At 40.0% G+C, this 27,951-nt stretch overlaps 1 protein-coding gene across 6 annotated transcripts in view; it reads left to right on the top strand.

Moving 5' to 3' along the window:
* The window catches only part of PRELID2 (PRELI domain containing 2), a 99,956-nt gene that overhangs the window by 44,561 nt on the left and 27,444 nt on the right, over positions 1-27,951 (top strand). For all 6 annotated transcript variants that reach the window (XR_016392787.1, XR_016392785.1, XR_016392786.1 and 3 more), the window contains one exon: positions 14,863-14,968. Coding sequence is in view for 2 of the 6 variants with exons in the window: in XM_022590002.3 (XP_022445710.1) it covers positions 14,863-14,968 (106 nt within the window). In the remaining 4 variants the exon portion in view is untranslated. The remainder of the gene's footprint in view (positions 1-14,862; positions 14,969-27,951) is intronic.

Genomic DNA, 27,951 nt, shown 5'->3' with positions numbered 1-27,951 from the left:
GCACTGAATAGGCACATTTCTAGGAGGCAGGATTGTGGGAAGGGACACAGGAGCTGATGTTACCTGTGTGGATTCAAAAAGTGGTCATGCCAGTTACTTTTGGGTGACCTTAGCAAATTTGCCACTCGGAACCTCAGTTTTTTCATCTGTAAAATGAGGTTAGCATTATCTACCTCATAAGATAGATAGTGAGAATTAACTGAAATGTGTATATAAAAGACTTACTACAGTGCTTCTGCACGATAGGCTATTAATAAGATAGATTGTGAGAATGAACGCTATGTTTTAAGAGACTGAGCCACCCTGCCCTGTAATGTTTACCCACATTGGACTGCTAGGCTCCTGAGATCCACCGTTTACTTACTCCCTGTTCCTGCTCCTGGTTAATCATTTAGGCCGCAACCCAGTGGTTCCTGGGATGGGTTAAAGGAGAGCCGCTCAGAGGGGAAGGGCTTTAGGAGTGAAGGTTATAGAGACCAGCAGGGTGTTTGGTCTCTGTGGCCGCTGTGCTGGGTGTGTAATATGTGATAGCAGGGAGGGAGGGAAGGCTGGAAAGATGGAGGGTTCTGGAGCTCCGAGGGCCTTGAATGCCAACATGGGGAGGGAGGGACTCCTTGCCAAGTAGTTTATGGGGATTGAGTACCATCTAGATCCCAGTGAAGTGGAAATACTTTGGAGTTTACTGGAGCTGGATTTGTACTGTGGGCATTTAACTTCCCAGACACCGTGCCCTTCTTTCTGCAGATGGGAATCATAATGGTGGTAGTAGTAAATAGCATTATTACTACCAGTGTTAGTATGATTAACTAACATGTATCAAATGCTTACGCATATTACCTTGAGTGCTTCACACCTTACCTTATTCACCTTTGGAACAAAGTTTGAGTAGGTGTAATTAACCCCATTTTACAGAGGAGACTGGACTTCAGGAACTTGCCTATGTGGGTGGGTCCCCATTCCGTGTTAGAGAGGAGATGTGAGTCCAAGCCATCTGACTCCAGGAACCATATGCCTAATCATGTCCTGTAAAGATATATATATTTAATACAGATATATAAAATATAAGAAGCACACGTAAAATTACGTGTGTTCGTGTTAAGGCTAAAAAGTGCTTAGTGCTGACGGAGGACCCTGTAAATTGAATTAGGTCTCTGAGGAAGCACAGTTCTGTAAGTGGGTCTGGTAAGCTGGGGGGAGGGACTGCGTGTCCTGGCGTGGTGAAGTGCACGCACAGGCAGGGCAGTCTCCGCAGCAGTGTTGGGCCCTGCCTGTCCCTTGGGCCACCCCTCTGTGTGGTGACAGGAGAATGCCGAAAACAGCCTGACTAGAACTGAGATGTCATCACAACAAGCATATCCGTGGAACCATCTTTCCTTCTCAAAGACACTTTAATTAAATTCCCATCGTGAAAACAATTGGGCAAGATTTGCCATACCCAACCAGTCATTAACTCAGGGACAGGATCTTATTAAGAGCTTTTGCTTTCTGGAAACTGCTGTTTTGAGGATTCAGAGCTGGTGGCTGTGTGCTCTGGGGATTAATTCCTGATCCATGTTTCCTCTGAACTTTTTTATTTCCCCAAATTCAGAAGGAAACACATTTTTAAATGACCCCAGAGTAGGAGACTGATGGTATAAGCTGTCGTTCACTGTCACAAAGATGTTCCTAGCTTTGAGCTGCACGCTCTGTCATGATTCCATTGTGTTCTGTGTTGAATTCTGTCTGCCCATGGACAAAGCGATAGATGTGACTCAGGTATAGGCACTATGTGAGTGAGTGAGCCTCCTCTTTGAACACGTTTCCAGATACTGTGCTGGCTTATCTCTCAGCCAGGTGAAGGCTGCCCCCTACTGACACTAGCAAGTGACCTCCTGAGACATTTGGTTCAATTTCCCTGACAGAAGTATTGAGATGTACCATAAATTTCTCTTCTTTTGCTTCTCCCCTCCCCTCCCTCCTCTCTCCATCCTTCTGCCCCTAATGCATTATTGATTTCTTACCATGTGCTAAGTCATTACAACTGGAAATGATTCAATGAAGAAAAAATATATAGGTACAACCATTTAGAAAAACATTTGGCATGTTTTCCCCCGGTTTCTTTTTTTGTTTTTTGGCCACGCTGCACGGTATGCCGGATATTAGTTCCCTAACCAGGGATCGAACCTGTGCCCCCCTGCAGTGGAAGTGCAGAGTCTTAACCACTGGACCGCCAGGGAAGTCCCGGCATTTTTTAAAAGTTGAAACTGTGCATGTCCTGTGACCCAGATATTTGACCACTAGACCCTCTAGAGACACTTGTGCACATATGTAGCTGGATGCATTATAGATATTTACTTTACAGAACTATTAGTAGCCCCAAACTGAGTCCACATTAAATGTCCATCTTCAGTAGAGTGGATAAATAATATGGAGTATTTTCAAGCAATAGAACAGTATGCAGCAATGAAAACTAATAAACAACAGGTTCATGCAACAGTATGGGTGAATCTCCACTGAGCATGCAGGTTTAATTCCCTGTGCCTTAGTGAACAGTGACAAGATCAGGGTGTACTTAGAAAGCTGACGGGGCAGGCTTCCCTGGTGGCGCAGTGGTTGAGAGTCTGCCTGCTGATGCAGCGGATGCGGGTTCGTGCCCCGGTCCGGGAAGATCCCACATGCCGCGGAGCGGCTGGGCGCGTGAGCCATGGCCGCTGAGCCTGCGCGTCCGGAGCCTGTGCTCTGCAACGGGAGAGGGAAAAAAAAAAAAAAAAGACACAAAGAAATGGAATTACATAGTGTGAGAAAAGGAAAGCCAAGAGGTGATTTAATGAGACTTTAAATGAAGGATAAGTCCAAGAGGTGATTTAATGTGACTTTAAATGAAGGATAAGTCCGGAGTTAACATGTCCCGGGCCTTCCCTGTTGGCACAGTGGTAAAGAATCCACCTGCCAATTCAGGGGACACGGGTTCGAGCCCTAGTCTGGGAAGATCCCACATGCCACAGAGCAACGAAGCCCGTGCACCACAACTACTGATCCTGTGCTCTAGATCCCTCAAGCCACAACTACTGAGCCCATGTACCACAACTACTGAAGGCCATACACTTAGAGGCCGTGCTCCTCAACAAAGAGAAGCTACCGCAATGAGAAGCCTGCTCGCTGCAACTAGAAGAAAGCCCACGTGCAGCAATGAAGACCCAACGTAGCCAAAAATAAATAAATAAAATAAAATAAAATAAATTAAAAAAAAGTGGCAGGATACACATTTTAAAAAAAGTTAGCAAGTCCCTTTGCTGAAAATGGTTCTTGGTAGCACAGAGCCTTTTAAAGAATAACTTTTTATTTATATATAAATGATCCTCAAGGATTTATTAGTGATGTTTTTTGGTGATTGCCAAGTAATACATCTTTATTACAGAAACTAGTAAAAAGAACAAAGTAAATAAATAACACCTATAATTCTCATGCCCGGAGAGTCTGTTCATATTTCAGCTCTGTCCATTTTTGTCTGTCCGTCCGTCCATCCATCCATCCATCCATCTTTTTCTCTCTCTTTTTTAAAAAAAGAGCTGAGGACTTCCCTGGTGGTGCAGTGGTTGAGAATCTGCCTGCCAATGCAGGGGACACGGGTTCGAGCCCTGGTCTGGGAGGATCCCACATGCTGCGGAGCAGCTAGGCCCGTGTGCCACAACTACTGAGCCTGCGCTCTGGAGCCCGCAAGCCACAACTACTGATCCTGTGTGCCACGACTACTGAAGCCTGTGTGCCTAGAGCCCATGCTCTGCAGCAAGAGAGGCCACTGCAATGAGAAGCCCACGCAGTGCAACAAAGAGTAGCCCCTGCTCGCCATAACTAGAGAAAGCCTGCACCCAGCAACGAAAAACCCAACGCACCCAAAAAATAAACAAAGAAATTAAAAAATAAAAATAAAAAGCTGAAATTAAACCTGTAAATTGTTGTGTAAGCTGCTGTGTTTTGTGTAGGAACTTAAATGGAGGCTTATCTAGCATGAGGGATTTAGGTTAGCTATGTGTATTAAGAAGAAAATGTCTGGTGTGCTTTGTCAATGAGTTATTGAGAGAAAGCACAGCAGTTCCTTCTCTGGCAGTCTTAAAATATAGTAGGATAAACTCTCATCTCATTGATGGCAAGGGCCTGACCCTGCTTTACCGCCCTGTTATTCTCTTATATGTGGGCCAAGCCTGAGAGTGCTTTTCTGAGCACTTGCTTCTCCCAAAAGTGGCAGAAAGAAATGTTGGTTAGAATATGATGTGAGACTTTTATTAATCCCTCACCTACGTTTTCCTTGCAGACTGAAGAGTACATTTCTCCTAAGAGTGTAAGACTGCTCAACTTTTCATTCTGAAATATTAAAATCACTGTAAATTTCTACTCTGACTAATCTGGAACAAAGACAGGAAAGATTAGTGTCACCAGGGTATAGTTTTACATGAGCAAATCATTTAAAATAGGCTTAAGTCTAAGGTGGAAGCTGCTTTGCTTAGACTGACTAGTTGCCTAGACTATTTATGTCATATTGGCTAAGATAACTGTGTGGGGGGGGGAGGGGAGAGGGGAGAGAGGAGAGAGTAGACAGGAGAGGGTGAGGGAGAGGGAGAGAGAAGTATTCTGAAGGCTTCCTTTCACTATATGCATGATCTAAATGTAGAGGCTACTGCTATTAGAGAATTAGAGACAAGGTCTAACTAAGAGGTTATAGTAGCTATTTTTACCAAAAACACAGCTTTTTGAATTCATAGTTTTCTCAATATATTTCTTAGTGTTAGTGAATGTGCTCATATATACATGTACAAATACACCTATGGGAGATTTGGCTCCCATTTCCTTTCCTTAGAGATATAAGAAGGTAGGGGGAAGTTTTTTGTTGTTGTGGAATATTTTTGATTGTAAAGAAATTTAATTTATCCATTTAACAAATACTCATTGAACTCATTGAATGCAGGCACTGTGCCGAAAATGGGGGAGAGGAAGTCATCTAAAAGCATTAAGGAATGGCAACAAGCCTTTTAGTCAATGGTGCACATGTAACTGTTCATCTGTACCTGTTACTTGGTGGCCTCAGAGGCGAAGTCCTTCTTGCCTTCAGGGTAAAGTCTAAACTCCTCAGTCTGGGAATACCATTTGCAATCTGGTCTCCATCTGTTCTTCCAGCCTTATCTCCTAACATCTCCCACACCCACCTTATACTCTAGTCATTTTTATGGGAAAAAATTGGTCAAGCCCCTTACTAAGTATTGGGTATTTTCAGATAACTGGCTGCTCTTCAGACATTCTCTGCTCCTTCACACACCTTCTTGTCTGAGGCCTTGTGGTTTTCCTCTGGTAGAATGCTTTGCCTGCATTTGCTGGTGTGACATTCACCCTCTTGTCTATGTGTCTTTCCCACTAGTCAGTGAGATCCTGGAGGACAGAAACTGTCCTTCCCTGTGGGGCTCTTGCACCCAGTAAGGTGCTTAGTAGATAGTAGCCACCCAGTCAGTGTGTATTGAACAAATGAATAAATGAGGCAAAGTCCAGTATCTTGCGGTGATGAACTCCCTCAGCATTGTTTATCTGGGAAGCCTTAATTTCACCTTCATTATTATTATTATATTTTTACATTTTTATTGGAGTATAATTGCTTTACAGTGGTGTGTTAGTTTCTGCTTTATAACAAAGTGAATCAGTTATACATATACATATCTTCCCATATCTCTTCCCTCCTGCGTCTGCCGCCCTCCTGCGTCTCCCTCCCTCCCACCCTCCCTATCCCACCCCTCTAGGTGGTCACAGAGGACCGAGCTGATCTCCCTGTGCTATGTGGCTGCTTCCCACTAGCTATCTATTTTACGTTTGGTAGTGTATATATGTTCATGCCACTCTCACTTTGTCCCAGCTTACCCTTCCCCCTCCCCATATCTTCAAGTCCATTCTCTAGTAGGTCTGTGTCTTTATTCCTGTCTTACCTCTAGGTTCTTCATGACTTTTTTTTCTTAAATTCCATATATATGTGTTAGCATACGGTATTTGTTTTTCTCTTTCTGACTTACTTCACTCTGTATGACAGACTCTGGGTCCATCCACCTCATTACAAATAGCTCAATTTCATTTCTTTTTATGGCTGAGTAATATTCCATTGTATATATGTGCCACGTCTTCTTTATCCATTCATCTGATGATGGACACTTAGGTTGTTTCCATCTCCGGGCTATTGTAAATAGAGCTGCAATGAACATTTTGGTACATGACTCTTTTTGAATTATGGGTTTCTCAGGGTATATGCCCAGTAGTGGGATTGCTGGGTCATATGGTAGTTCTATTTGTAGTTTTTTAAGGAACCTCCATACTGTTCTCCATAGTGTCTGTACCAATTCACATTCCCACCAGCAGTGCAAGAGTATTCCTTTTCTCCACACCCACTCCAGCATTTATTGTTTCTAGATTTTTTGATGATGGCCATTCTGACTGGTGTGAGATGATATCTCATTGTAGTTTTGATTTTCATTTCTCTAATGATTAATGATGTTGACCATTCTTTCATGTGTTTGTTGGCAGTCTGTATATCTTCTTTGGAGAAATGTCTATTTAGGTCTTCTGCCCAGTTTTGGATTGGGTTGTTTGTTTTTTTGTTATTGAGCTGCATGAGCTGCTTGTAAATTTTGGAGATTAATCCTTTGTCAGTTGCTTTATTTGCAAATATTTTCTCCCATTCTGAGGGTTGTCTTTTGGTCTTGTTTATGGTTTGCTTTGCTGTGCAAAAGTTTTGAAGTTTCATTAGGTCCCACTTGTTTATTTTTGTTTTTATTTCCATTTCTCTAGGAGGTGGGTCAAAAAGGATCTTGCTGTGATTTATGTCATAGAGTGCTCTGCCTATGTTTTCTTCTAAGAGTTTGATAGTTTCTGGCCTTACATTTAGGTCTTTAATCCATTTTGAGCTTATTTCTGTGTATGGTGTTAGGGAGTGATCTAATCTCATACTTTTACATGTATCTGTCCAGTTTTCCCAGCACCACTTATTGAAGAGGCTGTCCTTTCTCCACTGTATATTCCTGCCTCCTTTATCAAAGATAAGGTGAACATATGTGTGTGGGTTTATCTCTGGGCTTTCTATCCTGTTCCTTTGATCTTTCTGTTTTTGTGCCAGTACCATACTGTCTTGATTACTGCAGCTTTGTAGTATAGTCTGAAGTCATGGAGCCTGATTCCTCCAGCTCCGTTTTTCGTTCTCAAGATTGCTTTGGCTATCGGGGTCTTTTGTGTTTCCCTACAAATTGTGAAATTTTTTGTTCTAGTTCTGTGAAAAATGTCAGTGTTGGTTTGATAGGGATTGCATTGAATCTGTAGATTGCTTTGGGTAGTAGAGTCATTTTCACAATGTTGATTCTTCCAATCCAAGAACATGGTATATCTCTCCATCTTTTTGTATCATCTTTAACTTCTTTCATCAGTGTCTTATAATTTTCTGCATACAGGTCTTTTGTCTCCTTAGGTAGGTTTATTCCTAGATATTTTATTCTTTTTGTTGCAATGGTAAATGGGAGTGTTTTCTTGATTTCAGTTTCAGATTTTTCATCATTAGTGTATAGGAATGCCAGAGATTTCTGTGCATTAATTTTGTATCCTGCTACTTTATCAAATTCATTGATTAGCTCTAGTAGTTTTCTGGTAGCATCTTTAGGATTCTCTATGTATGGTATCATGTCATCTGCAAACAGTGACAGCTTTACTTCTTTTCCGATTTGGATTCGTTTTATTTCCTTTTCTTCTCTGATTGCTGTGGCTAAAACTTACAAAACTATGTTGAATAAGAGTGGTGAGAGTGGGCAGCCTTGTTTTGTTCCTGTTTTTAGTAGAAATGCTTTCATTTTTTCACCATTGAGGACGATGTTGGCTGTGGATTTGTCATATATGGCCTTTATTATGTTGAGGAAAGTTCCCTCTATGCCTACTTTCTGGAGGGTTTTTTTACCATAAATGGGTGTTGAATTTTGTCGAAAGCTTTCTCTGCATCTATTGAGATGATCATATGGTTTTTCTCCTTCAATTTGTTAATATGGTGTATCACATTGATTGATGTGCGTATATTGAAGAATCCTTGCATTCCTGGAATAAACCCCACTTGATCATGGTGTATGATCCTTTTAATGTGCTGTTGGATTCTGTTTGCTAGTATTCTGTTGAGGATTTTTGCATCTATATTCATCAGTGATATTGGCCTGTAGTTTTCTTTCTTTGTGACATCCTTGTCTGGTTTTGGTATCAAGGTGATGGTGGCCTTGTAGAATGAGTTTGGGAGTGTTCCTCCCTCTGCTATATTTTGGAAGAGTTTGAGAAGGATAGGTGTTAGCTCTTCTCTAAATGTTTGATAGGATTTGCCTGTGAAGCCACCTGGTCCTGGACTTTTGTTTGTTGGAAGATTTTTAATCACAGTTTCAATTTCAGTGCTTGTGATTGGTCTGTTCATATTTTCTATTTCTTCCAGATTCAATCTTGGCAGGTTGTGCATTTCTAAGAATTTGTCCATTTCTTCCAGGTTGTCCATTTTATTGGCATAAATTGCTTGTAGTAATCTCTCATGATCTTTTGTATTTCTGCAGTGTTAGTTGTTACTTCTCCTTTTTCATTTCTAATTCTATTGATTTGAGTCTTCTCCTTTTTTCTGTTGATGAGTCTTGCTAATGGTTTATCAACTTTGTTTATGTAGTCAAAGAACCAGATTTCAGTTTTATTGATCTTTGCTATTGTTTCTTTCATTTCTTTTTCATTTATTTCTGATCTGATATTTTTGATTTCTTTCCTTCTGCTAACTTTGGGGTTTTTTTGTTCTTCTTTCTCTAATTGCTTTAGGTACAAGGTTAGTTTGTTTATTTGAGATGTTTCCTGTTTCTTAAGGTAGGATTGTATTGCTATAAACTTCCCTCTTAGAACTGCTTTTGCTGCATCCCATAGGTTTAGGGTCCTCGTGTCTCCATTGTCATTTGTTTCTCGGTATTTTTTTATTTCCTCTTTGATTTCTTCAGTGATCACTTCGTTATTAAGTAGTGTATTGTTTAGCCTCCATGTGTTTGTATTTTTTACAGACCTTTTCCTGTAATTGATATCTAGTCTCAGCGTTGTGGTCGGAAAAGTTACTTGATACAATTTCAATTTTCTTAAATTTACCAAGGCTTGATTTGTGACCCAGATATGATCTATCCTGCAGAATGTTCCATGAGCACTTGAGAAAAATGTGTATTCTGTTATTTTTGGATGGAATGTCCTATAAATATCAATTAAGTCCATCTTGTTTAATGTATCATTTAAAGCTTGTGTTTCCTTATTTATTTTCATTTTGAATGATCTGTCCATTGGTGAAAGTGGGGTATTAAAGTCCCCTACTATAATGTGTTACTGTCAATTTCTCCTTTTATGGCTGTTAGTATTTGCCTTATGTATTGAGGTGCTCCTATGTTGGGTGCATAAATATTTACAATTGTTATATATTCTTCTTGGATCTGTCCCTTAATCATTATGTAGTGTCCTTCTTTGTCTCTTCTAATAGTCTTTATTGTAAAGTGTATTTTGTCTGATATGAGAATTGCTACTCCAGCTTTCTTTTGGTTTCCATTTGCATGGAATATCTTTTTCCATACCCTTACTTTCAGTCTGTATGTGTTCCTAGGTCTGAAGTGGGTCTCTAGTAGACAGCATATATATGGGTCTTGTTTTTGTATCCATTCAGCCAATCTGTGTCTTTTGGTGGGAGCATTTAGTCAATTTACATTTAAGGTAATTATCCATATGTATGTTCCTATTCCCATTTTCTTAATTGTTTAATTTTTGACAGTTTGATTAATATGTGTCTTGGCATATTTCTCCTTGGATTTATCCTGTATGGGACTCTGTGTGCTTCCTGGAATTGATTAACTATTTCCTTTCCCATATTAGGGAAGTTTTCAACTATAATCTCTTCAAATATTTTCTCAGTCCCTTTCTTTTTCTCTTCTTCTTCTGGAACCCCTATAATTCGAATGTTGGTGTGTTTAATGTTGTCCCAGAGGTCTCTGAGACTGTCCTCAGTTCTTTTCATTCTTTTTTCTTTATTCTGCTCTGTGCTAGTTATTTCCACTGTTTTATCTTCCAGGTCACTTATCTGTTCTTCTGGCTCAGTGATTCTGCTATTGATCCTATCTAGAGTATTTTTAATTTCATTTATTGTGTTGTTCATTGTTGCTTGTTTCATCTTTAGTTCTTCTAGGTCCTTGTTAAATGTTTCTTGCATTTTGTCTATTCTATTTCCAAGATTTTGGATCATCTTTACTATCATTATTTTGAATTCTTTTTCAAGTAGACTTCCTATTTCCTCTTCATTTGTTAGGTCTGGTGGGTTTTTATCTTGCTCCTTCATCTGCTGTGTGTTTTTCTGTCTTCTCATTTTGCTTATCTTACTGCGTTTGTCGTCTCCTTTTTTCAGGCTGCAGGTTCGTGGTTCCCGTTGTTTTTTGTTTCTGTTCCCAGTGGCTAAAGTTGGTTCAGTGGGTTGTGTAGGCTTCCTGGTGGAGGGGACTAGTGCTTGTGTTTTGGTGGATGAGGCTGGATCTTGTCTTTCTGGTGGGCAGTTCCATGTCTGGTGGTGTGTTTTGGGGTGTCTGTGGACTTATTATGATTTTAGACAGCCTCTCTGCTAATGGGTGGGGTTGTGTTCCTGTCCTGCTAGTTGTTTGGCATAGGGTGTCCAGCACTATAGCTTGCTGGTCGTTGAGTGAAGCTGGGTGTTGGTGTTGAGATGGCGATCTCTGGGAGATTTTCACCATTTGATATTACGTGGAGTTGGGTGGTCTCTTGTGGACCAGTGTCCTGAAGTTGGCTCTCGCACCTCAGAGGCAGAGCACTGACTCCTAGCTGCAGCACCAAGAGCCTTTCATCCACATGCCTCAGAATAAAAGGGAGATAAAGTAGAAAGAAAGAAAGAAAGAAAGAAAGAAAGAAAGAAAGAAAGAAAGAAAGAGGATAAAACAAAATAAAATAACATAAGGTAAAACAAAATAAAGTTATTAAAATAAAAAATAATTATTAAGAAAAAAAGTTTTTTAAAAAGTATAAAAAACAAAAGAAAAACGGACAGAAGAAACCCTAGGACAAATGTTGAAAGCAAAGCTATACAGACAAAATCTCACACAGAAGCATATACATACACACTCTCAAAAAGAGGAAAAGGGGAAAAAATAGTAAATCTTGCACTCACAGTCTACCCCCTTAATTTGGGATGATTCATTGTCTATTCAGGAATTCCACAGATGCAGGGTACATCAAGATGATTGTGAAGATTTAATCCGCTGCTCCTGAGGCTGTTGGTGGGAGAGATTTCCCTTTCTCTTCTTTGTTCTCACAGCTCACAGGGGCTCAGCCTTGGATTTGGCCCTGCCTCTGCTTGTAGGTCGCCGGAGGGCATCTGTTCTTCGCTCAGACAGGACGAGGTTAAAGGGGCTCCAGCTCACTCAGGCCAGGGGGAGGGAGGGGCACGGAGTGTGGGGCGAGCCTGCGGCGGCAGAGGCCGGCGTGATGTTTCACCAGCCTGAGGTGCGCTGTGCGTTCTCCCAGGGAAGTTGTCCCTGGATCCCGGGACCCTGGCATTGGCGGGCTGCACAGGCTCCCTGGAAGGGAGATGTGGATAGCGACTTGTGCTCACACACAGGCTTCTTGGTGGCAGCAGCAGCAGCCTTAGCGTCTCATGCTTGTCTCTGGGATCTGCGCTGTTAGCTGCGGCTCGTGCTCGTCTCTGGACCTCCTGTAAGCAGTGCTCTTAATCCCCTCTCCTCGTGCACCAGGAAACAAAGAGCTCACCTTCATTGTTGAAGGATAGTTTTAACAAATACAGCATTCTTGGTTTACAGGTTTTTTTTTCTTTAGCACTTTGAATATATCATACCAATTTTTTGTGAACTACTCAGTTTCCCCTGAGAAATCGCTGAAAATTTTATGTGGGCTCCCTTGTATGTGGCAAGTTGCTTTTTTTCTTGCTGCTTTCAAGATTCTCTCTCATTGTCTGCGACTTGATGATTTGATTATAAAAGTCTTGATGTGGGTCTCTTTAGGATTTATCCTCTTTGGCATCATTGAGCTTCTTGAATTTGGATGTCCATTTTCTTCCTCACATTTGGGAAGTTTTCTGCCATTATTTCTTCAAATAGGCTTTTTGCTTCTTTCTTTCTCTCCTCTCCTTCTGGCACTCCCGTTATGTGTACATTGACCACTTCATGATGTCCTGTAAGTCCATCAGGCCATCTTAACTTTTCTTCATTCTTTTTTCTTTTTCGTTTTTCATTCTCCTCTGACTCAGTAATTTAAATTACTTGTCTTCAAGTTCACTGATTCTTTCTGCTGCTTGATCAAATCTGGTGTTTAACCCTTCTAGTGAATTTTTCAGTTTTTATATTTTATTCTTCGGTTCCTGGATTACTGTTTTTTTTTTTTCTTAAAATTAGTTTCTGTCTCTTTGTTGGTATTCTTATTTTGTTCATGCCTCATTTTCCTGATTTCATTTAGTTGTCTACCTCTGTTCTCTTTTAACTCATTGACCATCTTTCAGGTGGTTATTTTGAATTCTTTGTCAGGTAATTAATAGATTTCTATTTCTTTAGGATTGGTTTCCAGAGACTTATCTTGTTATTTTGGTTGGGCCTTGATTCCTTGTTTCTTTGTTTACTTTGTGATCTTTTATTGAGACTTGGGCATTTGAAAAGACAGCCACCTCTCCCAACCTCTGCAGTCTGGCTTTGTGCAGGGGAAGACCTTCACCCATCAGCCTGGGTAGAGATTTTGTGGGGGGTGGCCCTCATGTCTTTTGTGAGGATGTTTCTCTTTGGGGCTTGTGTGTGTAATTTTCCAGTTAGAAGGTTTGCCCCTGTTATCAAGAGCTCATATTCTCTTGCTCTCCCTGGTGTCTGTTTGTGGTACTGCAGATTCTTTGGTGCTATAACAAGCCACCATGCTTGCTTTTGTTCTTAGCAGCCCCCAGACATCCAAAGTATACTGCTGTTCCCTTCAGCCTTCTGAGTCAGGCAAGACAGAAACCAGTTCCTTGGACAGCCCACTGTAAAGTCAGAATGTTAGCTGTACATTCTGCTCTTTTCTTTCCTTTCAAGGAGAAGCCAGGAGACAGGGTTTTTTCCCTGATTGTGGTGCCCTATGCTGGGTGGATGGGGACTGTGGCAGGTAAATGCAGCAAACATTTTTGTTCACTTCAGTGTGGCTCTGCTTGGCTTTGTACTCGCCTGGGGTGCTGCAGTCTCTTAGCTGGTTTATGCACTTCTCATAAAGGCAACTTGGCCCGTAAGTTGGGGTCTCTGTGGGGGAATGAGGGCCTGGGGCTTCCTATCCTGCCATATTTATGACATCTCTCAAGTGTTATTCAAATCTTTGCTTTATGAAATGGAGATAATTAATATTGGTAGAACTTTTTTTATTTTTAATAAATGTATTTATTTCTTTATTTTTGGCTGTGTTGGGTCTTCGTTGCTGTGTGCGGGCTTTCTCTAGTTGCAGTGAGTGGGGGCTACTCTTCATTGTGGTGCACTGGCTTCTCATTGCGGTGGCTTCTCTTGTTATAGAGCATGGGCTCTAGGCGCATGGGCTTCTGTAGTTGTGGCACACGGGCTTCAGTAGTTGTGGCTCGCGGGCTCTAGAGCGCAGGCTCAGTAGTTGTGGCACACAGGCTTAGTTGCTCCATGGCATGTGGGATCTTCCCGGACCAGGGCTCAAACCCGTGTCCCCTTCACTGGCAGGCAGATTCTTAACCACTGTGCCACCAGGGAAGTCCCAATTTTGGTAGAACTTTAAATAGGTTAGTGGCACATATAATCTGTCTCACCTCCTTTTCTAATCAAAGATTAAAGAAGTCATTCCAGGCTTCTTTCCTGTCTCTGTCTATCTCTCTTTAGTAATGGTGGCTAACATATAATAAGTTCCTTACTTTGTGTCAGGAACTGTTCATGTTCCTGTTGTATGTGTTAATTCATTTACTTCTGACACTAGTTGTAAAAGGAAGATACTATAATTATTCCCAATTTTCATGGGAAGAAACTGAGTTAAGAATCTAAGTAATTTACCTGAGGTCATACAGCTGATTATTGTCTTATACTCAATTTTAACAAGACATTTTGTAGCATGGAATGAGAAATATATATATATAAATATATATATATATATATATTACTTAGAATAAGTTAAATTTATTTATTTTGGGTCAGGTAGAGATTCTTAAAGTTTGTTGACTGTCCTATTACAGTTTGATCATTGAATTATTTGTTAGGTATAAATAAAAATTCTGTGTTCTGCAGTTTTTATAATCAGCATAATGTACCCATGTGTTTTCTCTTCTTTCCAGCTTTATTGAGATGTAAGTGACATGTAATATTGTGTGAGTTTAAGATGTACAGTGTAATGATTTGATATATGTATATATTGTAAAATAATTATTACAATAAGGTTATTTAACACATCCGTTACCTCACATAGTTACAGTTTGTGTGTGTGGTGAGAACTTTTAAAATCTACTTTCTTAGCAACTTGAAATGAATAGTCTTTAATTTGAATATAATACGTTGCTTATATTATATAAACTGGAAGTCTCCTTTTGATAAAATCTTTGTTGTAATAGGCAATTATTGAATTATTATGGATATTATTTTGTGTTGATTATAAGTGGTAATAATGCTGTTGGAAATCCCTATAATTTAAATATTCAAATATAGAATGACACCAAAGGTGACACCAATGACACCGAACGTGTGTGTGTGTGTATATATATATATATATATTTTTTTTTTTTTTTTTTAATTTTTACTGGAGTATAGTTGCTTTACAATGTTGTGTTACAAAGATGTATATTTTTGTTTTTTGCAGGACAGAGTTCATTCAAAAAGGCAGGATTTCAATCACAGGGGCTGGTTTTCTCAACTGCGTTTTGGAAACTTTTGCCAGCACATTTTTAAGACAGGGTGCCCAGAAGGTAAGCTTCTTTTCACTTTGAACCAACATTAATTTTAAGAAACCATGGAGATTCCCACTGGGTTCTTGAACAAGGCTCATGAACAGACAAAACAAGAAAAATATACAATTAATAAATATATGCAAAGATAATTACCCTCACTAATTATTACATAAATCCAAATCAAAGTAAAACTGAAGTGCCATTTGTGGCTCATTAAGTTAAAAGCATGCCAATGAAGAATATGTGATAATATGGGAATACGTATAGTCTAATAAAGAGAAATAATCAGAATGAATAATTATATTTACTGTATATACAATGTGATGACAGCTATTTAGTAAAAAAGATACTAATAGCTAATATTTATGGAGTAGCACTTACCATGTGCTACTCACTAAAAAGAATATTTAATCATCAATTCATTTAATGCTCACAAACCTTGGAAATAGCTGTTATTGTTGTCCTGATATTCTGGACAAAGAAGACACAGAGCTCTGGAGCTGCTGATTGTCTTTTATTGTGGTTTTCAAGCTCTATACTTGTGGGAGCTTAGGCTTCCATGAGTGTTATTCAGAGGCCACCTTGAAGCTCTAAGGTCCTATGTTAACCCTGTGTTTTAAGTAGTGCTATTCTTTTTTTCATCTGTTTTATATAGTATTACATAAGAGACTCATATATCCTGTTTTCTTGCCTAGGAAAGTCCATTTCTTATGCACCTTTATATGCCTATTGTAGGTGTTCCAAAATATTTTTAAATTATTTTATTAGTATTTGTTTTATTTATTATATTTAAAAACTATTTGTCATTATTATTGTTATTAATTATGTTGGTGAACATAATCACTTATTTCCAGGGTTTACTCAGGTATGATGCATGTTACCTAGTTTTGTTTTGTGGGACAGGCTTAATGGCTGGTCTAAAGAACTATCGTTATGACCTTAGAGATTTTATGGGTAATAGACGTTGGTTCTCGTTTTACAGATCTAGGTTCAAGAATGAACCTCGACCACAGTGTGTTAATCTGGGAGGCTGAGGGTGATGGATGAATATTTGGTACTGTACTGTACTCCACAGACATACTGTCTAGATTGATGATGTGTTCCTGACCCTGGTGAGCACATCGCCAGGCTGGCCCTGCCTGTGTAAGCCTGGGCTTGAAGTGGATAGTTGAGCTTCTGCAAGGTCTGATGTGACTGTCACTTACTCAGGCATTATTGCGGGTTTACCCTGCTATCTTGCAAAATATGCATTTGTAAACAGCCCCATCTTCTGCAAAATTGCACTCTAAAAATAATAGTGCTGATGAGAAGGTAACTTTGGTTCTATGTCCCTGACTGAGTTGACTTCTTGGACATTGTTTGTTTGTTTATTTATTTATTTATGGGTGCACCGCGTGGCTTGCAGGATCCTAGTACCCCAACCAGGGATTGAACTGTAATCTTTGCAGTGGACGTCAGAGTCCTAACCACTGGACCACCAGGGAATTCCCAGAGACATTGTTGAGATTAAAAGTGGCAAAGTTTATCGGTAAAGAGCCAGATAGTAAATTTGTTAGACTTTGTGGGCCAATAGGCGAAATCAAGATACTGTGTAGGTGCTTTGTAACAAGAGAGAACCAAATGTGCACACATTTTTTATTGACAAAATTAAAATTATAATAATAGTAATTGAGTATAGTTTTTACAATAAAAGTCTACTAAGCATATAATTCTTAAAAGAACGGAATTCTTTTTTGGGGGGAGATAACATTTACCTGAGTTGGGGTTAAAAATTAGTATTCCCTACCATCATATTGGTTGCAAATGTTCATTTGTAAAAACCATTGTTATCTTGTGGACCATACAAACACAGGTGGTGGCTGGATTTGGCCTGTGGGCTATAGTTTGCCAGCCCTTGCTTTAGATAAATAAATATTGTTTGTTTAATCCGAGTGGGTCTCTGTTTGACCTGCCCATCATTCTAAACCTTTTAGTGACTTTTAATCACACAGTGATTGTGTACATTCTGATTCTGTGAGATACATAAAGAGACACTATTATTCCCATTTTATTGATGAGAAATGTCTTGAAGAGGTAAGTGCACCCAGTCTGTAGGTGGCTACTTGCCCAGAGTCCTTCCTCTGGCAGATATATTTTGAGTACCCGCTTTGTGGGAGGCACTGTGTTGAGTGTGGGCTAAATGGATTTACTCAAGGTCACAGGACTGGCAAAGGGTGGAGACTGGACTCACACCCCCATCTTTTATCACTTACTGTGCCACTCACTGTTCAAGGTGTGTTCAGGTGAATGAAGCAGAATGCTAGCCAACTCAGCATCATGCTGTGCTTTAGATGAATGTGTGTTGTGGTCCTACTCCCTCTGTATTTATTAGGGCTCTTTGGTGGCAAATAACAGAAACTACCTTAGGCTAGCTTGATACAGAGCTACGAGGGTGGTGAGGCTGGCAGGCTTCAGAATGGTCTGCCCTGGAACTGAGAGCTGCCAGGAACCCAGGTGGTATTCCTTCTTTAGCACTTGTCCATACGAATATGCATCGGCTTTATTCTCTTCTTATGCAGTCTGGCTTTCTCTGCTTCACAGGCTGTATAGTGCGACGTGGGCCTCCGCAGTCCAAGTGTACTGTTAGGTAGCTTTCTGGCCAACAGGGAGACTGCTTATTTCTTCCTTTCCAAATTCCCTGGAAGGAACTCTCAGTGGCCTTCCATAGGTCAAACATGGCCAGGAGGGGTGAAGCCAGGTTGTGTAAATATGGCTAATCCTATGTCACAACTACGTGGATCAGTGTTAGGGTGTTAGTTCCCAGGGAAAGGGGTGGTAGAACGGGTAAATACTCCTAAAGTTTTCTGGCATGGTCTTAACAGTAGTACTAGGCTCTTGATGACAGAGTGACAGTTTCATTCATCTTACACCCAGTCCCCCCAACCGTAGTACCTAGGACAGTGCTCAGTACGTAACGTGGACATGAGTAAAAAGGAAATAGAATGCACAGCAAGGTCCACAGCTGGTTTCTGGTGGCTTATCTGGAAATCATCAAGTGACTAAATTTTTAAAGTGAGTAATCCAGTGATTCCTCTGAATTCCCGCTTATTTATGCTCAGAAGGAAGAAAATATTTTTCCTGCTACCTTTTGCCTTTTCTGACTTTACTTTTTTTTTTTTTAAAGAGGCTTAGTTTAATTAGTTAGCTTTTCAATTTTAGCAGCCAATGAGTCATGCTTAAGTATCTTTTATCTTTTACCCAAGTGGTGATGTTTTCCGGTATCAGCCTGACTTCCTGATAAACCTTCACAGCTGAGCCTGATTAAGTGGTTTCTGTAGAAGTCATCATTAGAGTGTTTTAGGTGACTTTATTTTCAGTTTAGAACTTTATCCCTGAGGCTCTTTAGTGGGGATGTTACCAGATTGATCGTTGGACCATAGCTCAGCAGAAGCCCCCTGCCTCGGTGGTGGCGAAGGTTCTTTTTCCATTTGGATTCAGACAGCCAATAGTGAAACGATGCTGTGACTGAAACAGCACAAATTTTATTCAACGGCCAGAGACTGGAGAAGCAGGAAATTAGTTCGCAAATCAACTTCTGGGGGTGGGGAGTTGATCAAGGTGAGATTTTTAAAGGCAGGGTTAATGGTGGTGGTGGGTGCATATGCATTGGTTTTCTGGGAAAAGGCAGGGTTCTTCCTGCAACTGGGTGCCACTTCTTTTTCTTCCTTCTGTGGTCCGGTACTTCCTGTCATGGCACTGGTAGGTGTGTCATTCAGCATGATATTGTTATCATGAGCATATAATGAGGCTCAGGGTCTGCTGGAGGTCAGGTCTTCCACCTTCTTGGATTTGATTAGTTCTAACCGATTCTGGTGGCCTCTTGTTTTTCTGTTCTGGCGGTTTCCTGTAAGACAATATAACACTTCCCTTCCTTCCAGGAAGAGGGCAGGTTAGAGCTTGAGGCTAATAGTCATGGTAACAGTGGTGAAGGTGGGAGCTGTTTTTTTTCCCAGAAAAAGAAAAACTAGGTGCTCACTAAGTACATATCTATCTATCTATATCTATATATCTATATCTGTGTGTATAAATTAAAACCTAGTCCTAGATGTGGACCCCCAAGGTGAGATTGAAACTGTGCAACCCAGACTGGGACTTGAACCACGGTCATTTTTTTTTTTTTTGGATATATGCATTCTACTTTAATGATTTTAATTGTGCCCTATGTGACCACAGGAGAGAAGGAGATTAATCTTGAGATGTTATGGAATGCCTTCTTATTTATTTATTTTTTTAACATCTTTATTGGAGTATAATTGCTTTACAGTGGTGTGTTAGTTTCTGCTGTATAACAAAGTGAATCAGTTATACATATACATATATCCCCATATCTCCTCCCTCTTGCATCTCCCTCCCACCCTCCCTAGTCCACCCCTCTAGGTGGTCACAAAGCACCGAGCTGATCTCCCTGTGCTATGTGGCTGCTTCCCACTAGCTATCTGTTTTACATTTGGTAGTGTATATATGTCCATGCCACCCTCTTACTTCTTCCCAGCTTACCCTTCCCCCTCCCCATGTCCTCAAGTCCATTCTCTACGTCTGTGTCTTTATTCTTGTCCTGCCCCTAGGTTTGTCATACTTTTTTTTTTTTCTTTAGATTCCATATATATGTGTTAGCATACGGCATTTGTTTTTCTCTTTCTGACTTACTCGGTATGACACTCTAGGTCCATCCACCTCACTACAAATGACTCAATTTCGTTTCTTTTTATGGCTGAGTAATATTCCATTGTATATATGTGCCACATCTTTATCCATTCATCTGTCAATGGGCACTTAGGTTGCTTCCATGTCCTGGCTATTGTAAATAGAGCTGCAATGAACGTTGAACCCACGGTCTTTTAATTGAGATCGCACACCTGGTCTCAGGACTTAATGAAACTCAGGTTCTTGATTCTTGTCACAGAAAGAACTCAGTGAGAGACAAAGTGATAGGTAAGAAGTGGATTTATTTGAGAGAAATGCGCTCCACAGACAGAGTGTGGGCTGTCTCAGGAGGTGAGAGGGACCAGGGTATGGGGGTTGTCAGTGTTTATAGGGGTGGATAATTTCATAGGCTAATGAGTGGTAGGAGTATTTCAGCTGTTATGGGGAAGGAGTGGGGAATTGGACCATGGCCCACTTTTTGACCTTTTATGGTCGGCCTTGAAACTGTCATGGCGCCTGTGGGTTTGTCATTTAACGTGCTGATGTGTTACAGTGAGCGTATCCTGAGGCTCAAGGTCTACTGGAAGTTGAATCTTCTGCCATCTTGGACCTAGTTAGTTCTCACCAGTTTTTGTCATGTCCTATGGCTGTCATTCTTTTAAAGGTTGTGCCCTGCCCCCTTCCCTCCTGTTTCAGGATCACTTCTGATTTTGTTCCTCTGGGGGCTTGTTCAACTGCTTTTCTCTTTTCCCTTTACCACTTTGAGGTGACTTGCAATTCGGGGGCCTTTCTGACACAAAACGTTGCTACTATGAACAAAGGTGAATAAATATCTGTTTAAATCTCTGCTTTCAGTTCTTTGCTGGATTATATGGTAATTCTGTGTTTAATTTTTCAAGGAAACTTCCTAAAAGTTTCTTTTTGAGATAGCTGTCTATCTTTGTCCATGACAGCAATGGACAGTATCATTACTGTGTATTTTTCTCATACTGTGGACAAGTAGTATGCTAGTTGTCAAATACATATTTTGCCATATACATACAGATACATATGCCTCCAGGTAAGCAAGCACTCAAAAAACTGACTAAGGAAACAGAGGAAGATCTGAAGGAAAATAGGGATTGGTGGAAATCTGGGAAACATGTAAGGCTTCATACACATTTCTGCAGCCTAGGGGAATGGCCAGCAACTGTGAAGCAGAGCTGGTTGTAACCCACGCCAGCCAAGTCTAACCTCAGGGATCCTCAGAACAGGAAACAGAGATCAGGATATTACCTGGGGCAGACATGGCTCTGCAGGTGCTCCCCAATTCTGGGAAGGCAACCCTCAGGCCAGTGTTGCTTAGTCTTTTTTCCATTATCACCCCCCAACTAAGGATCCTTTGTAGACTTTTTTCCTAATTGTCCCCCCCACCCAATGTTAATACTGATATCCTATAGTATTATCCTATAATTATGATAAATATCCTAATTATCTGTTTATACACTGTATTATATCTTTGCTATATACATAAAAAGTGCAAGATATTTTTCACTTCCATGAACAAATTGTCATCTGGTTTCAGTATTGTCCCCACTGAGAAAGCGTGCTTTATACTGCATCGGGTGTAACTGTCTTTTGTAGTTTTTGTCTCCATCTCTCCAAATCAAAACAAAACAATCACCAGTTCATCCCTCACTCCCCTACCACCCCCCAAATTCCAAACAAAAATCAAAAGAGCTATTTGGTGAATTCCCATGTGGTTCTTGTAAATCCCACATTTTACTTTTCTGGGAGAGGTGCAGGAGATAATATGGGTGATAACAGTCTTGTCATGCAAGTGTTCTTTTTTTAGTCCAGTTGTCTGAGTACTTCGGGATGACTACAAATGCTGCGGAAATGCAGGGCCTTCATTATGTACTCACATAGAGATATTTTTTTTTAAGTTTATGAAATACATTTTCAATGTGTGATAAAATAATTTGTTATTTCAGCCACTCTCCTGGCAAGGCCCCATTATTGGTTCCATCATTATTCTTATTGTATTGATTGGGAGGCTGAAGCAGAAAGAGATTGAATTCAACAGCATGTGAAATATTTGTCACTGAAACAACGTGGGCAAGTCAAACAACTTGTGCATCTTTTTAAAGAAGGTCTGGCCTAGACATGTTATGGCTAAAGAGATCTGAATATGCTGCTTCCTTAGGGTGTGTGCTTATTTGAGCCTTATGAAATCCATTTTAATAGTGGAAGATAATTCTTTGAGGCAGAAGATACTGCTCTTGTATATATACTAGTATGTATATATGTATACTAGTGTATATATATGTATGTTGTGTGTGTGTATATATATTGGATGCATGTATGTGGATATATGGATATATACACACATACACACTATATGCTATATGTATATAGTGTAGTATATTCAGGTACTATATATGTAGTCCAAATGGGCATTGGAAAAATCTGTTGCATCATTTTTTTAAACTAACTGTATTAGTTATCTGTTGCTATGTAACAGACTACCCCAACACTCCACAGCTTGCAACAGCACACGTTCATTGTCTCTCAGTTTCTGTGGGTCAGGAGTCTGGCATGGCTTAGTTGGGTGCTCAGCCTTATGGTTGCACAAGGATGTAATCAAGTTGTTGGCTGGGGCTGCGATCTCATCTGAAGGCTCAATGGAGAGGATTCAGTTCCAAACACTCACGTCGTTGCTGGTAGGACTCTGCTGGCCTCCCTTGGTTCCTTGCCATGTGGGCCTTTCTATACAGCATCTCACAACATGGCAGCAAGCAAGAGGGAGGGCAAGAGGGTGCAAGCAAGGCAAAAGCCATAGTTTTTTTGTTTCCTAATCACAGCAGTGACATCCCTTTATTTTCTGTTTTCTGTTCATTAGGAGCAAGTCACCAGATGTAGCCCACAGTCAAGGGAAGGGGTTACACAAGGGCATAAATACCAAGAGGTCAGGAACACTAGGAGCAGTGTCGGAATTGCCTGTCGTACTGACCTAAGCAGATGGGTATATGCCAGGTTGTATGTACAGCTGTTAACATCTTTTTGGTACCTGTTGGGAATGGTGAGGGTCAGCTGCACCCTCATAACCTCACTACCAGCTTATGAAAAAGTTCTGCAACACATACAGATGCTTTGTTAATCATTTACAAGGACACCCAAAGTAGCTTCCTGTTCTGTAAGTTTGATTACATCTCCGTCCTTCTGGGCGCTTCGTTCTCTGCAGGCAGAGCTGATGATATTCCAAAGGCAAGATGCAGCTGTTTTACAGATAGCATCAGGTAGCCAGAATCTTCAGTCCAGTGTCTGGCTGCAGGACTATTTAGTCATAAACTGTGGGTGCCTTCCCTAAAGTTGGCAGGTGAAGGCATTGCTAACTAGTCTTAAATCCTCATTGCAAGGATGAGCATCGCTCTAGAATTTTGAGCTAATCTCCATATCTTAAGTTCTACTAATTGAGGTAATGAGAGTCCATTGCTAATATCCATTATGCTAGTGAGCAAGCCAGTGAAACTTCACTATTTTAACATTACTTATGCTAATTATCAAAGCCTCTGGTGGTTGCTGATAAAGACAACTGAGGTTTCCGTAGAGTGAAGATTGTTGATTACAATGCTCATAGCCAACGCCTGGAGCGTGAAGCCTACATTAGGGCAACTTACTACCTGGTGTGTAACTTGAGCTAACACATGCACCATAACATTATGCTGCACACGCTGAAATACTTTGAAGCAACTTATAGACATCCTGTTCATCATCTTCCACATGCCAACTCCTGAACTAAAAGCCTAGTATTTTCTGCCTTTAGAAAGATTATTCGGTGTGAAACGAGGTTTTGCCTGTGTGCTTAACAAATGTGAAGCTTTAGAGAAGTGCCCCTTGGTACATGATCTGGTTTTCTTATTTCCCAGATGTCACGTCTCACATCTTGGACCCTCACATTTCTCACCTCTAAAATGGAGTGATAATAATCTTTCACAGGGTTATTTTAAGGGTTATGTGAGGGCATATATATGAAATATGCCTGGCAAATAGAAAAACTTAAATAATCACTAGTATTAAGAGAAATTCTCTAATAAGAAGTATACTTTTTAAGTAAATAGGCTTTTAAGTATTTATCCAAACAAAAATTACATAGCAGCAGTATGGGTAAGGTTTCGTTTCTTTAAAAATTATTTTTCTAATCATGTTTTAGGTCCATAATTTTATTACTTGTTGTATCTGCATTTAACATTTTGATATAGATCCTTCCATATGTCCTTGTGTATGTTTGCATATGTATGTATATGTATTTTTTTTTGAATAACAAAATTGGAATTGTTCTGTCTATTTAGCCCGACCTTGTCATTTATGGACACACTGTGAACATTTTTCTGTGTCATTACACATTCCTTGAAAACATGATTTTTGATGCTTTCATAATATTCCACTGGCATGATAGCTCTTATTGTTGTTTTCTATTTTTTTCACTATTATAGATAATATTATAGTAAATCCATGAATGGAAATATTTGTGTATATTTCTGATCACTTCCTAGGCTAAAGAGTGTGCACATTTTAAAGACCTTTGATATGTAACACCAGTTTGCTTCCAGAAGAATTCTGCTCATTTGTAGCTTCCACCACCAGCTGGCTCTGGGTATTATCAGCTTTCTTGCTGTATGACTTGAATGAATCACAACCTCTTAGGAACTTGCATTTGTCACTAGGAAAGCAGGGCTAATTAGTCCATCCTCATGGGATTGTTGTGAAGAAGAAATGAAGTTGTTAGCTCCAGTCTTCTGATTCTTACTCCAAAGACAGTGAAAGTTAATGCTTCTGTCATTAACTAGTTGTGTGACCTCAGTCCTCCTCCAAGGTTTTAATTGTGTTACCTTGGGCTAGTTGCCCTGAACTGCTCAATTCCTTATCTATGAATTGACTATATAGTATCCACATAGGCATCGCAGTCACAGCCCTAAAAAGAGTGGACATTTCAAAACCCAGTAATAATTCCAAGGTAGAGGAAAAGAGCAAATAAAACTGTTATTCAAAAGACTAAACAAAGATGGCATAAGAACACTAGTGTAGGGGCTTCCCTGGTGGCGCAGTGGTTGAGAGTCCGCCTGCCGATGCAAGGCACATGGGTTCGTGCCCCGGTCCAGGAAGATCCCACATGCCGCGGACCAGTTGGGCCCGTGAGCCATGGCTGCTGAGCCTGAGCGTCCAGAGCCTGTGCACCGCAACGGGAGAGGACACAACAGTGAGAGGCCCGCGTACCGCAAAGAAAAAAAAAAAAGAACACTAGTGTAATGTTCTGCTGACTATATATTAGAGACTTCTATTTCCTGCTTGATTATGTGAATTCTTTCAAGATTCTTTTCATTACTTGAATCACTTGAAGAACTGATGAAATATGTTCTGTCCCTCTTATTTCCCAGCTTTCAATTTAAATCTGTTGATAATACTTTTTAATCCCACTCTTGAGTGCTCAAATAGATTGATTTACTTGATGTTTATTCATTAGATGCCATGAGAATATTACCAGGATTCTGATTTTTAACAACTTATTTCTAGATCAGTTAAGTAATAGTAGCTGCTCTCTTTTTGCATAACCATCACTCCCCATCAACTCATCTCAGCCTGCTCTTATCTCTAGAGTTTTTAGTCCCGAGAAATACAACCTTTGCAGTGAAAACATCTTAGTGAAAATGAGTATTCTGCAACCGATAACAGTTTTTGTTCCTTCCACGAAGTTTAAATCCATGCCTTTACCTTGACTGTGAGACTCAGGAATCCAAAACCCCTCAGTGGCTCATTTGAATTCATCATGGTTGTGATAGAATACTCAGCGGTAAAGCTTCTGGGAATCCCTTAAGTCAGCCAGCCGAAATTCTGGGGTATTATCTTCTCTGAAACTAGATGAAACCTGGGAAGTTAAGCTCTTTCCCGAAATGATAGAAAGTGGTTTCCTGAGCTTGAGGTGAGTCTCTACCATTATTTGCATAGTGATCAGAAGCCACGTCCCCGCTCTGGCCCTGCCTTGGCTGCACTCTCCTGGCCAAGGTGCTTGGACTAGTTATTCTCAACTTCACTATCATTTGTTGTAAAATCAGGGATTGGACGAGGAGGTCATTTTCAATTCTGACATTGTGTGATTTTTTTTTTTTTTTTCCGAAACCACCCTGCTTTCCCCCAATGGATAGATACCAAGATTTTTAACTGTGATTAAAAATCTTCCAACAAACAGAAGCCCAGAACCAGGTGGCTTCACAGGCGAATTCTATCAGACATTTAGAGCAGCAGAGCTAACACCTATTCTTCTCAGATTCTTCCAAAATATAGCAGAGGGAGGAACACTCCCAACTCATTCTATGAGGCCACCATCACCCTGACACTAAAACCAGACGAAGATGTCACAAACAAAGAAAACTACAGGCCAATATCACTGATGAACATAGATGCAGAAATCCTCAACAGAATACTAGCAAACAGAATCCAACAGCATATTAAAAGGATCATACACCAGGATGAAGTGGAGTTTATCCCAGGAATGCAAGGATTCTTCAATATACGCAGATCAATTAATGTGATACACCATATTAACAAACTGAAGGATAAAACCCATATGATAATTTCAGTAGATGCAGAAAAAGCTTTAGACAAAATTCAACACCGATTTATGATAAAAACTCTCCAGAAAGTAGGCATAGAGGGAACTTACCTCAACATAATAAAGGCCATATATGACGAAGCCACAGCCAACATCGTTCTCAATGGTGAAAAACTGAAACCATTTCCACTAAGATCAGTAACAAGACAAGGATGCCCACTCTCACCACTGTTATTCAACACAGTTTTGGAAGTTTTAGTGACAGCAATCAGAGAAGAAAAAGAAATAAAAGGAATCCAAATCGGAAAAGAAGCAAAACTGTCACTGTTTGCAGATGACAGGATACTATACATAGAGAATCCTAAAGATGCTACCAGAAAACTAGTAGAGCTAATCAATGAATTTGGTAAAGTTGCAAGATACAAAATTAATGCACAGAAATCTCTTGCATTCCTATACACTAATGATGGAAAATCTGAAAGAGAAATTAAGGAAACACTCCCATTTACCACTGCAACAAAAAGAATAAAATACCTAGGAATAAACCTACCTAAGGAGACAAAAGACCTGTATGCAGAAAACTATAAGACACTGATGAAAGAAATTAAAGATGATACAAACAGATGGAGAGATATACCATGTTCTTGGATTGGAAGAATCAACATTGTGAAAGTGACTGTATTATCCAAAGCAATCTACAGATTCAGTGCAATCCCTATCAAATCACCAATGGCATTTTTCACAGAACTAGAACAAAAAATTTCACAATTTGTATTGAAACACAAAAGACCCCGAATAGCCAAAGCAATCTTGAGAAATAAAAACGGAGCTGGAGGAATCAGGCTCCTGGACTACAAAGCTACAGTAATCAAGACAATACGGTACTGGCACAAAAACAGAAATATAGATCAATGGAGCAGGATAGAAAACCCAGAGATAAACGCACACACATATGGTCACCTTATTTTTGATAAAGGATGCAAGAGTATACAATGGAGAAAAGACAGTGTCTTCAATAAATGGTGCTGGGAAAACTGGACAGCTACATGTAAAAGAATGAAAGTAGAACGCTCCCTAACACCATACACAAACTCAAAATGGATTAAAGACCAAAATATAAGGCCAGACACTATAAAACTCTTAGAGGAAAATGTAGGCAGAACACTCTAGCACATAAATCACAGCAAGATCCTTTTTGACCCACCTCCTAGAGAAATGGAAATAAAAATAAACAAATGAGACCTAATGAAACTTAAAAGCTTTTGCACAGCAAAGGAAACCATAACTAAGACAAAAAGACAACCCTCAGAATAGGAGAAAATATTTGCAAATGAAACAACAGACAAAGGATTAATCTCCAATATATACAAACAGCTCGTGGAGCTCAATATCAAAAAAACAAACAATCCAGTTAAAAAATGGGCAGAAGACCTAAATGGACATTTCACCGAGGAAGACATACAGATGGCCAAGAGGCACATGAAAAGATGCTCAACATCACTAATTATTAGAGAAATGCAAATCAAAACTACAATGAGGTATCACCTCACACTGATCAGAATGCCGTTATCAAAATAGCTAGAAACAATAAATGCTGGAATGGGTGTGATGTAAAGGGAGCCCTCCTATACTGTTGGTGGGAATGTAAATTGATACAACCACTATGGAAAACAGTATGGAGGTTCCTTAAAAAACTAAAAGTAGAACTACCATATGACCCAGCAATCCC

Source organism: Delphinapterus leucas, chromosome 3 (genome assembly GCF_059928025.1).
Source record: "Delphinapterus leucas isolate spDelLeu-1000000601 "Yukka" chromosome 3, BTC_Dleu_Yukka2, whole genome shotgun sequence".
In the NCBI taxonomy this organism is placed as follows: domain Eukaryota; kingdom Metazoa; phylum Chordata; class Mammalia; order Artiodactyla; family Monodontidae; genus Delphinapterus; species Delphinapterus leucas.
Note: the sequence above shows the minus strand (reverse complement) of the source record. Positions and strands in the feature narration are given on the sequence as shown.